This window comes from Bubalus bubalis, chromosome 6 (assembly GCF_019923935.1).
Source record: "Bubalus bubalis isolate 160015118507 breed Murrah chromosome 6, NDDB_SH_1, whole genome shotgun sequence".
NCBI classification, from domain to species: domain Eukaryota; kingdom Metazoa; phylum Chordata; class Mammalia; order Artiodactyla; family Bovidae; genus Bubalus; species Bubalus bubalis.
Genome location: NC_059162.1, coordinates 81,457,729 through 81,470,099, shown reverse-complemented (window position 1 = coordinate 81,470,099; position 12,371 = coordinate 81,457,729). Strand labels below are relative to the sequence as shown.

General features: G+C 46.3%; 1 protein-coding gene across 1 annotated transcript in view; it reads left to right on the top strand.

Moving 5' to 3' along the window:
• The first annotated feature begins 5,490 nt into the window (after positions 1-5,490).
• Positions 5,491-12,371, top strand: part of ROR1 (receptor tyrosine kinase like orphan receptor 1) — a 463,207-nt gene continuing 456,326 nt past the window's right edge. Inside the window, exon 1 of the mRNA XM_006049061.4 lies at positions 5,491-6,747. Coding sequence (XP_006049123.1) covers positions 6,657-6,747 — 91 coding nt within the window. The 5' untranslated portion in view covers positions 5,491-6,656. The remainder of the gene's footprint in view (positions 6,748-12,371) is intronic.

Genomic DNA, 12,371 nt, shown 5'->3' with positions numbered 1-12,371 from the left:
ATGAGTGCAATTGTGTGGTAGTTTGAACATTCTTTGGCATTGCCTTTCTTTGGGATTGGAATGAAAACTGACCTTTTCCAGTCCTGTGGCCACTGCTGAGTTTTCCACATTTGCTGGCATATTCAGTGCAGCACTTTCACAGCATCATCTTTTAGGATTTGAAATAGCTCCACTGGAATTCCATCACCTCCACTAGCTTTGTTTGTAGTGATGCTTCCTAAGGCCCACTTGACTTCACATTCCAGGATGTCTGGCTCTAGGTGAGTGATCACACCATCATGATTATCTGGGTTGTGAAGATAAGGTCGGCATAGTGGTGCAAGGCAGCTGCGCAGCACTGGGCAGGCTATGAGGAGATACCCCACGTCCAAAGGCAAAGGACAAACCCCAGCAAGATGGTAGGAGGGGTGAATTTCGAGTTTAGAATCAAACCCCATTCCCGCCAGAAGCTCTCAGAGGGCTCAAACAAACCTTGTGCGCACCATGACCCAGGGACCCACAAAGACTGAGACAGAACTGTGTTTGAGCATCTCCTGTGGAGGTACGGGTCAGCAGTGGACTGCTAAAGGGACAGGGGCTCGGGGTGCAGCCGACTTGGGTATGGAATAAGCCCTCTTGGAGGAGGTCGCCATTAACCCCACCATACAGCTGCCAGAACTTACATAGGAGTGGGAAATAGACTCTTGGAGGGCACAACAGAACCTTGGGCACCAGGACCCAGAAGAAAGGAGCAGTGACCCCACAAGAGACTGACCCAGATTTGTCTGTGAGTGTCCAGGAGTCTCCAGCAGAGGCGTGGGTCAGTGGTGGCCTGCTGGAGAGTTGGGGGCACTGAGAGTAGCAGTGCATGCATGGGACCTTTCGAAGGAGGTCGCCATTATCTTCATTACCTCCACTGTAGTTTGGCCCCAGGTAAATAGCAGGGAGGGAATACAGCTCCACTCATCAACAGAAAATTGGATTAAAGCTTTACTGAGTTGAACCCACTCCAGTACTCTTGCCTGGAAAATCCCATGGACGGAGGAGTGTGGTAGGCTATAGTTCATGTGGTCACAAACAGTAGGACACGACTGAGTGACTTCACATCACATCAAGAGTGGCTTAGAGGATAAAGCATCTGCCTGCAATGCAGGAGACCTGGGTTCGATCCCTGGGTTGGGAAGATCCCCTGGAGAAGGAAATGGCAACCCACTCCAGTACTCTTGCCTGGAAAATCCCATGGACAGAGGATCCTGGTAGGCTACAGTCAATGGGGCTGCAAAGAGTCGGACACGACTGAGCGACTTCATTCACTCATTCACTCATATGCAAGTCCCTAGTCAGATATATGCTTTGCTAATATTTTATTCTAGATGATGGTTTACCTTTTTATTTTCACAGCAATGTCTTTCAGAAAGCAAAAGCTTTTAATAACATCATTATTTTCTTTTACAGTTCATGGCTTTTGTGTCTTCTTTAATAAACCTTCACCAAACCCAAGACTGCTAAGATTTTCTCCTATATTTTCTTTCAGAAGTTTTATAGGGTATAACATCTTGGTACAAGTTACAGTCCCTTACTGTTCTTGAATTTCTTGTTAATGAACTGATGGAGATACTAAAATTAGGCGATGTTAAACACACACAGTATCTCAGAGGTATAGCATGGACAAGAAGACATAACATTGGGGTGCAACAAGGAGCACATGTGTCTTTTTATCAGTTTTTTACCCCTATACAAACAGACCTGTGAAGCTACTGGAACAAAATATACAAAATCAGGATTATGCTAGAAATACAACCTGTGTGATCACCATATTTATGCCCTTCTCTCACCACATAATATAGAAGTTTGGACAAAAAAATAATAAGCAATTTATTGAATAGGTACCATGCTATACACTGTGTTGAGATTTTATAGTCAAGGTATGTAATATATACTTTTATATTTAAAATAACTTTGTAGGATTGGATCTATTATTATGTCTATTTTTTCTGATGAGAATATTATACAATAAAGAAGTAAAATGATTTGTTCAGGTCATCTAGCCAGGTTTGTCTAGTGCTAGGGCCTCTGTTCTTAATCACTAATTATAATATCTCATAAATATTGGTTGCTTACTGTGTGATAAGCACTTGGCTAAACCCTTTACAAGTGTTAACTAATTTAATCTTTAGAACAAAGTTAGATGGTGAATATTACAGAGATTCAAGCTCTCGCAGCTATTAGGCACAAACCTAGGATCTGAATCCATGTTATCTGGCTCCTGAGTCCTCACATGTAACCATCATTCTACTTGGTTTCTCCAAGATGAAAAATTAATGGCTGTATTTGTTGGTAAGTCAAGCAAATGCCCCATATGAATCTCTCTCTGCAACAACTTTCCAAAATATAAGGTAGTTTTTTCTGTGCTCTCCTTTGTACTTGACCCCATTGATTTGTCACTATCCTGCACCTTGTCCACCTTCCCACTGTGACTTACCACAGTTGTGCCTTCCAAGTGTCCATAGTAATAATACACAGAGCCATGAGTGTGCTCCTGGGAGAGGTAATGGTGGGTGGTGGTCTCCCTAGCAGCAAAACCTCAGCAGGTACCTCATAGCTGTAGCCACGACTCTGAAGACAGTGGCTCCTCCTGGATTATCTGATCCATTTGCATCAATGACTGGAGAGGTTAAGGGAGAGGGCAGGGCCATAGGAGGTCTGCAAGATGAGCATTTCTATTGCTTGTATCTTTTTTAACACATCCCACTATTTGGGTGTAATGTAGAGACAGATTTGACTTAGGCTTGAGTTCTACCTTTTTGCCTTGTTTTTTTGGTTTTGGGCAACTTTTTTTGTTGTTGTTGTTAAGAGTGATAAAAAAACATTTGTTAAGCAAATGCTCAGTATCAAGCCCTGTGCTAAACACTTCACATTTTTTATTTAACTGAAATTTCCCATTCTGTGAAGTACATATTTGTATTTTCTTTTAACTAATGAAAGAAATTAAGCAACCCTGGGGCAAATATCTTCACCTTGCTTTACTTTAGTTTCTTTGTGAAAAATAAAGATAACACTGACCTCATAGGAATTTTGATGGTCTAAGTAAGCTCACAGTCCATCCTGAAGGAGATCAGCCCTGGGATTTCTTTGGAAGGACTGATGCTAAAGCTGAAACTCCAGTACTTTGGCCACCTCATGCAAAGAGTTGACTCATTGGAAAAGACTCTGATGCTGGGAGGGATTGCAGGCAGGAGGAGAAGGGGAAGACAGAGGATGAGATGGCTGGATGGCATCACTGACTCGATGGACGTGAGTCTGAGTGAACTCCGGGAGTTGGTGATGGACAGGGAGGCCTGGCGTGCTGCGATTCATGGGGTCGCAAAGAGTCGAACACAACTAAGCGACTGAACTGAACTGAAAGTAAGCTCAGGGGTTTCCTAGGTGGCGCAGTGGCCAACAGTCTGCCTAAAAATGCAGGAGATGCAGGAGACCTGGATTCAGACCCGGAAGATCCCCTGGAGTAGGAAATGGCAACTTACTCTAGTACTCTTGCCTGGAAAATTCCATGGACAGAGGCGCCTGGTGGGCTAAAAGAGCCATATTTTGAAAAGTTGTTGCAGAGAGAGATTCATAAAAGAGCCAGACACAATTTAGCGACTAAACAACAACAACAAAATATTATAGCTAAATTTCCAGGGATCTGGGATAACTGAGGGAGTGCTTACTCTGGACTGGTTGATGCAGGTTCCAGTTTTGGCTGCAGCCAGCTGTGGGACCTTGGACAAGGGAGTTTCACCTTCCTGACTCCCAGGTTTCTCCTATATAAAATGTTAAGAGGGATAATTTCCAGGGCCCTTTCCAGCTGTCACATTCCTCACATCTATGATTCTGTGATTAAGTTCCTGAAAAGCTCAAGTACTGATAAAAGTGCCATTAAGTTCTGTATACTCAGCACTGGCAGCCGTCTGTTACCTGAGATACCTGGGCTGAGCTGTTATGGGTGCGGTTTGGGGGCAGGGTGTGTGGACAGGAAAGGCTCCTTGTCTGACAACTGAGTGTGTTCTGTAGATGATGGAAGACTGTATAGCAAGCCAGGATTCTCAGTGTCCTGAGATTCCTCTGATTTCTGGGCCATGGTGTATTGAGGCCGACCATCAAAGACAGTTTTCTAACAAGAGAACCTTGTGCAGTAAGTTCCTCAGGCAAGTGACAGGAGATAATTGAGATAGGGTTGAATGGGTCTCAGGCAGAGAAACTTAGGGACAGACCTATCTGGGTGATAAACTGGTTGACCCAAGAGGTCTCTCTGTCCATCATTCCTTGACCTCAGGTCAGAGTGATAGACAGGGCGGAGGCTACCAGGGCAGCTGGAGACACTCTTGCTCTGAAGTCCTGAGAAGAATAAGTGACTGTCCCACATGGGTTAGTCATTCACCTGCCTGAGGGCAGAGGGCCTCAAGCCTACAGTCTAGGATCTGCTGGGACATAATTTGGGCTACCAAGTCCTTGCCTTCAAGGAGGTGACTGCTCATTATAAAATCCTAAAACTAGGTTCTTAGAGGCTAATGCTGTACCAATTATGCCTACTGACCATCATCAAGTGCTTATTATATGCCAGGCTCTGGCCAAGAGCTTTTAGGCCCATTATGGTAAAGAGACTGAGTCTTTTTTTTTTAATACTCTTATTTATTTGGCTGTATCTAGTCTTAGTTGTAACATGGGATCTTTGATGTTCCTTATGTCATGCAGGATCTTCATTGTTGATTGTGGGATCTATTAATAATTCTCTGACCAAGGATCAAACCCAGGCCCCCTGCACTGGGAATGTGGAATCTTAGCCACTGGACCGCCAGGGAAGTCCCAAGAGACTGAGGGCCATCCATTATCTGTGTGACTATGGGGAAGTCACTTACTCTTTTTTTTTTTTCTTTCATTTAAGTCTCTAAAACTGTATTATGATGATAATCTATGTAAAAGTGCAAAGAGACATAAAAACTTGTGATGACTGTTAAGTGCCAATGGAAGATGCAGGAACAAATGCACACAAAGCACTAGGCAAAGATGTATTCAGTACGTGATTATTTATACTGTGGGTTTCTCCATGTTCCTCTAGGCCAACACTGGCGGGTGTCCCTTTTTTGCTCTTGCATACTCATAACCTAAAGCAGGGCCTGGAACACAGCAGGTGCTCAACACTCTACATGATCAAAGGCCCTCTCCACAAGGTTATGAGCATTTATGCATCACAAAATTCATAGTGTTTAATTAGGAGAAATGGACAAAAACATACTGTTAGTAGGAGACTTTAATGATCCCTTTGGCCAAGCAGCTAAAAAAAAAAAAAAGCAAAGGCACAGAAGGCCTGCTGCTACTGCTAAGTCACTTCAGTCGTATAGGACTCTGTGCGACCCCATAGACGGCAGCCCACCTGGCTCCCCAGTCCCTGGGATTCTCCAGGCAAGAACACTGGAGTGGGTTGCCATTTCCTTCTCCAACGCATGAAAGTGAAAAGTGAAAGTGAATTCGCTCAGTCGTGTCTGACCCTCAGCGACCCCATGGACTGCAGCCTACCAGGCTCCTCCGTCCATAGGATTTTCCAGGCAAGAGAACTGGAGTGGGGTGCCATTGCCTTCTCCACAGAAGGCCTAAGTAACATAATAAACACCAGGTCAAACTGAGATCATCACCTATCTCCAATTCTGAAGACAGAAAAACACCTTCTTTGAAGAGACCAAGGGGACACTGACAGAAACTGACTACAGAGAAATCTTTAATAAGTCTCCAAAAGGAAATGGTACTGATGACTTTGATTTCAATGCAGTGAAACTAGAAATTGAAGACAAAAATGAGAAACCATAAATCACTTTATGGGTCAAAGAGAATCTCAAAAGGGAAATTGCATGGTATCACTAAATGTTCTATTACCCAGGGTTACACAGCTAAGAGAGGAAAAGCTGAGATCGCTGCTATCTGGGACTCCTAACTAAGTCATTTAGCTACAGGTTTGCGAGCCAGATAAACCTCCCTGAGCCTCGGTTTCCCTTTGTCAAGTGGCCCCGAGGTCCCCCCCGCTGCTCAATTCGGGCTGCAGGTTTGAGGTGTCGTGGGGGAGGGGAGGGGAGCTTGCTAGAGGCGCGGGAACAACAACTCTCGGGACGTCCTCAGGGTGCGGGTGTTGAAAGGCGGCAGCAGAGGGCGCTGGGTCGCCGGCCTGGGTCCGCCTCTGCCATTGGTCGGGGCCCAGGCGCTGGGCTGGAGAGTTGGTGGAAAGTGACAAGTTGAGGGAGGCTGAGAGCAAGAGAGCCAGCGCGCAGAGCGGGAGGAGCCGCCGCGGCCGCCACGGAAGGAGCCCCGGGACGGCAGCCCCCGGGCGCAGGGCGCGCTGTTCTCAGAGTCCGCGCGGGCGAGACTCGCCCTTCGCGAGTGCAACCCCGACAACCCGCGACTGAACTGACTGTCCAGCCGCGGCGAGGCTGCAGCCAGAGGGCTGGGGAGGGACCGCGCTTACAGGGTCCTGAGCGGCCGGGCGAAGGCGAAGGAGCAGGTTAGACGGACAAAGAACTTCGCAGACGCCCCTGGCATCCTCCGGGGAGAGCGACCGGGACGAGGTGGCTGGGACCCCGGGCAGAACCCGTGGATGTTCTGCGCGCGGCCTGGGAGCCGCCGCCGCCGCCGCCGCCGCGAGAGGAGGAATGCACCGGCCGCGCCGCCGCGGGGCGCGCCCGCCGCTCCTGGCGCTGTTGGCCGCGCTGCTGCTGGCGGCGCGTGGGGCCACTGCCCAAGGTAAGAGGCGCATCGGCCAGTTTGCGGGCTCGTCCGGCCCCGCCCAACCTCCAGCCGGTTTGTCCGGCACTGGGTAGACGGGAAGCTCCGCGCGCGCCTCGGGGGGCGGCCGGCGTCCCGTCGGGTGACTCTCCAGCGCGACCTCAGGCGCCGGGGAGACAGGCGAGGATTCACCCGCGAACCTCGATGCGGGCCGGAGGTGCGCCCGGGACTTTTTTCCGGCGCCCAGCCTCAGTTGTCAGCGCTGACAGGAAGCGTGGAGGGGTTGGGGTTCGTGGGGCAATGGGATGCTTTTCGTCTCCCCATCTCTCGTTGGACCCCTAAATGAGCTTCAACTTTGTTCAAGTCCATCCTGCTCCCAAATCGCAGCGGTCCTGGAGAGCGTGGTCCAGAAGGGAGTTTGTATTTTCAGGGGTGCCTGCGAGAGTCTGTGTCGTCCGCAGGCCGACCCAAACAAAAGCTCTGTCCTCCTGGGGCTCGGGCGGCCTCGCATCTCCACGGTGCCCGACTCGCCGGGCTTCTGGAGGGTCACGATGGAGGCCACAACGTGTGTGCTGCCGGCGCCGCCACTTTGTGCAAAATGTGCTGTCAGAGGCGGCCTGCCGCTCCTAAGTGCACGTGTGTGTGTGTGTGTGTGTTACGAACAAGAGGGGAAAAGCCAGCTAATGCATACTTGATTTTGGTAATCTCCAAAGACAATCGCAACAGTTAGAGAAAGACTTCACCGAAAGCTCCGGCGTCTTAGCTCGCTGCGGGAAGCTGGGATCCTTGCTGAGTCTGAGCCGGTACACAATGAGAGGGAAGAACCGGGCTGCGCCTGTGGAGACAACCGATTCATTCTTTGGAGGTTGGAGGGGGAAAGTTGATTAAAGTCTCCAGGGTCTTGGGCCTCACTTTTAACATGCATCCCTTGAGGGAGTACTGGAGCCCCTGAATTCTTCCCTCCCTCCCTCCCAGCCCCAACCTATGCTCTTTTATCATGCATCTTTCATTTTTAAGTTAACGCTGTGCTTTTAGGGAGAAAAAAGGCTCTGGGCTATTTAGCAGTTGAGGGGAAGAGATCTGTTCCCTACATGGACTATGACTGCAGAATTAGTTTGGACTAAAATCTAGCTAATATTTTTTCGTAGTAGAAAAACACACTCTGGAAGGAAGTTTTGTGTGAATTTTGATTTCTTAGAGATGACTTTGGGGAAGTGGGAACCACATTTTCCGAGGATGATTCTGAAACTGATCCTATAGTGTGGTTGTGCTAATCTGGAGACTCCTCCGGGGTAAATACAGCTCCTAATTGTAATTAAGATGTACATCAGCAGGGAGTGCACCTCCCTGATGAAAAATCCTAATGAAATGTAAACAGCTTGGTCACGTGGATGTTTGCTTCCTTGATGCCAAGCATCTGGTTCCATGCCACACACCTGGGTGAAAAATAAAAAATGGGCCATACTGCCTACAACATTGTAAACAGTCGTGATGTCAGGTTGCAGGGCGAATTGAGGTGGAGATAACCAGGGTGATTCTAGCGAAGGCAAGGCTTCTAGTTTGGGGCCTTGACAATTTCAGTTATATTCTCTGTCTACTCCTTTCCTTCTGTATAACCTTTCGGCAATTGATGCTTTTAGATCATGGGGAAGGGGAAGAACCAAGGAGAGGACATGGGGGTCCAGTGTACCTTTCCTTCTTAATCTGCCTTTAAGTAAATGTCCAGAAAATCATTTTGTAATCATTGTAGACAATTGTAATGTAGACACTGTAATCATTGTAACAAAATTGTAAGCAGTCTCCCAAATTCTATCTTAAGCAGTCTCCCAAATTCTATCTTAACTGTCTACAAGCTTAAAAAACTTAAAATTTCTTACAAATTTATTGTTTCTTTGTTTAAAAAGTATAGAAGTTGCCACTTCTTTGGCCATGTCTTAGGTCCCATTTCTGTGGAACCTCCATTTGTATGAATTAAAATTGTTTCTTTTTCTCCCATTAAAGTTTATCTTTTCTTTTAAAAGAGTATTGCCTATCCTGAACTCTTCAATAATGAGCTAAAATCCGTTATTACTGTCTTATTTATTGTCTAATAAATCCCTTTCCATTTCTGTGAATGTTTGATCTTTTCTCTGGGGACAGATCTACTGGAACTCAGATTTATTCTTGTCTGATCCAAGATTCTCAAGGTAACTCAGCCAGAGACTCAGGAAATCAGCCTAAAGGGAGATATGTTTCATTTATTTATTTTAAAAAATGCTCAGCGTTTCTCCCACCACTTCTCTCTTTTGTTAGCCAGAAGTAGCAAACCTTTACATTTATTTTTTTCTGTCTGTTCATTGTTTTCTCCCCATCGACCTCTTACCAATCCAGAGCTAAAACTCTCTAAGAAATTGAAGCCTTGATAATTGTACCCAGAGTTCAGGGCATTTAGAACCCACTCTAGCCTCTCAGAGTCTTATAGATTCTGTGGTTTGGCTGCTTGGAGTCAGAGGGTGGTGGCCTGCTACTGTTTGCTGTCATTTTGTAAACTTTACAAAGCTGTTTTAATAGGTGCCTGTTCTGTCTGCTTATAGAATCAGAGTCTTTTGAGGGCAATAAGACTGTTAGCTTTCTAGTGAAAACACCGGGGACCAAGCTATTCAGCCCCATCATTATTGGAGACACCTGAAGATCTCCCTGGGGGAGCCACGTTGAGGCCCAGTTGACAAACAGTGTGGTCCCACTGCCTCTGGCAGTGTGTTGGGAATATTTAATTTCTAATATCAATTCAGTTTCCTTATGGCTGTACTGCTATTCTGATACCTGGGGTTATCGTCCTGATATTTGGTTAGGAGTCCTTTTACAGACTAAACTTTGGTCTGTATTTTCCTCTCCGTCTCCTACATGGCGAGCATAGGCCTCAAATTATACTTGAAAGTTTCTAAATGGTGTGTCACTTGCATCCATTAGTGTCCAAATTGGCTGTGGTTTGGTGGTGACCACATACCCTATTTAAAATATTTCTGAAAATTTTACCCAGCATCCTATGGAGAATGGAGGGCTTTGTAGACTATATGTATATATATGTGTGTGCTCAGTCACTCAGTCGTGTCCAACTCATTGCAACCCCATGGACTGTAGCCTGCCAGGCGCCACTGTCCAGGGGTTTTTCTAGGCGTGAATACTAGAGTGGGTAGCCATTCCCTTCTCCATGGCATCTTTCCGACCCAGGGATTGAACCCATGTCTCCTGCGTCTCCTGCATTGGCAGGCGGATTCTTTACCACTGAGCCACCTGGAATAGCCATCTGTGTGTATATATACACACACACACACACATACATGTATGTATATCTATATAAATGACATATATACATATATAGTAAGGGTGGGCCATAGATTTTTGTTGAATGGAGAATAATCTCCTTGGGCATATATAAAGTTGTGTAATTTTAAAGTGGTATAATTTGCTTTTCCTAGTAAAAACTCAACATGGTATATTTTCAAGGATTTTTCCCTCTCTTTTCTCATCTTCTAATGTGAAGAGAGTGTGGTAGAACTTAACAGTTAATAGTTATAAGCACAGGTGTTGGAGTTAACAGAACCAGAATGGGTTTGAATCTTTTCTCTTATGCTTACTGGGTATGGTGATCAGTTTTTCTGAGCCCTACCTGAGTATATGATATCTAAGTGAAACCCTGTATGGCAAGTACTGGAGAAGGGCACCCAGACTAGAGGGTCTTAAATTGGGGTACCTGAAATTAAGGCTATGCAAGCCCCCAGAAATAATACACAAAAGTTAACGTGAATTTTTATGGTTGTATGTTTCTAGCTATAATCTGACTTTTAAAGAAAACTATAATCCCCCAAAGATAGGAGCGTTGATTTGGAGTGTTTGATGCCTGGGGCAATGAGTTGCCTTCCTGGATAGGTTGCCAGGGATTGCCGGGGCTCCTGGGCCTTATCCCACATCTGCACAATCCATGGGGCCTCTATCTTGTCTCACTTTCTGCTTTCTCTCCCACCAGGCCGGCTGTTATTGGGCCTGAGAGAAGCTGATGAATGGTGCCAAATCCTTTGACCTCAACTAGGAATGTATTTGCCTGAACCCAAGCATTCCGAGATGCCTCTGTTTATACAATTTATTTAACAAACACTTGTATAATCCTTACAATAGGCCAGTCACCATTCTAAGCATTTTGCAAGTATTAACTCACTGAATCCTCACAACAGCCCCATGAGGAAGATGGTGTAATCAGCTCATTTTGATTTAGGCATAGAGAGGTTAAATTGCTTTGTTAAGGTCACATGGCTAGGAAATGGCCTTGCTGGCCTTACAGACCTTAAGAGTTCATGCTCTTATCTAACTGCTGCCCTGGACAGTCTTTCCTGCTTTAAGTCTTAAAATTTACACTCCTTTTATGTTATATAGTTGCCAAAGGGGCCATTCCCCAAGGTATTCTGAGAGTAGCAAAGGAACATTTTTTTTAGCTGTATCTAGGAGTTATAAGAAATGATTGTACTTGTGCCCGACTCTTTACAACCCCATGTGCTGTAGCCCACCAGGCTCCTCTGCCCGTGGTATTTTCCAGGCAAGAATACTGGAGGGGGCTGACATTTGTTCCTCCAGGGGATCTTCCTCACCCAGGAATCAAACCTATGTCTCCTGTGTCTCCCGCATTGCAGGCAGATTCTTTATCTGCTGAGCCATCAGAGAAGCCCATAAGAAATGATTGGAGACAGCCAATTTCAGTTTTCCTTCCTGTGCTGGAGTTCGCCAAGCCAGACCTGCTGTAATTCAGAGATAGGCCGGAAGGGCCTCGGATGGTCTGCACCTCTGATCAAGAGGAATTATATCATTGTAATGAACTGCAACTTGGATGCGGTTTGAGGAGTGTGTCTGGCAATTCCTTCCAACCAGCGATGAGATGTATTTTGATGAAGTGCCTGTATTTGCATCGTGGTGTACAACTTGGGGTGTAGGCTGAACAGGGGTGATTTATTAGAATGTTCTCTGGTGGGAGAGCTGGCTTGCTTGCTCCAAGTTCCCGATGTGAATTAGACCCTTGCAAATCCAGCCCCAGCTGGGAAACACTCAAGTCTCCGAGGTCTCTTTCTTGACACAAGAGCCTCAGCCTGGCCTTACCTAATCCCCGAGGTGTGTCGGGAGAGACTGTTCTGTAGACAGACGAAGAGAAAGGAATAGCCTTCTTTGAGTCTGAGAAATTTCTCTGGAGTTTAAGTGGGCGGTGGGGGGAGGATAATGGGGTGGGGGGAACTCTTCGAAATCCTTAACTAAATGCAGCTGCTTGTTACACGGAGCCTGACTTGCATGCCAGGAATATCTAAAAAGCTAACGAATACAAAATAAAAATAAACAGCAGTAAAAAGGCTCTCTCTTTGTTGCAGTAAGCTTGGTTGGGGTTTTCAGTTTGTTTAGGAATGGTATAATTGTGGCATCCACTTTATTTTGGTAGAGCAGTGAAACGTGGACTGATGTTATGTCATGGGGTGCTGCTACCACCTGAGCCTTTTCCTTCACACCTCCCCCTCAGAACGCCCAGGCACGGACAGCCACAGGGCCTGAGGCTCCAACTGGTGCCCCTGAGTGAATTACATTGAAAGAGGGCAGATAATTTAATGGGATAATGTTGGCAGGGCCAG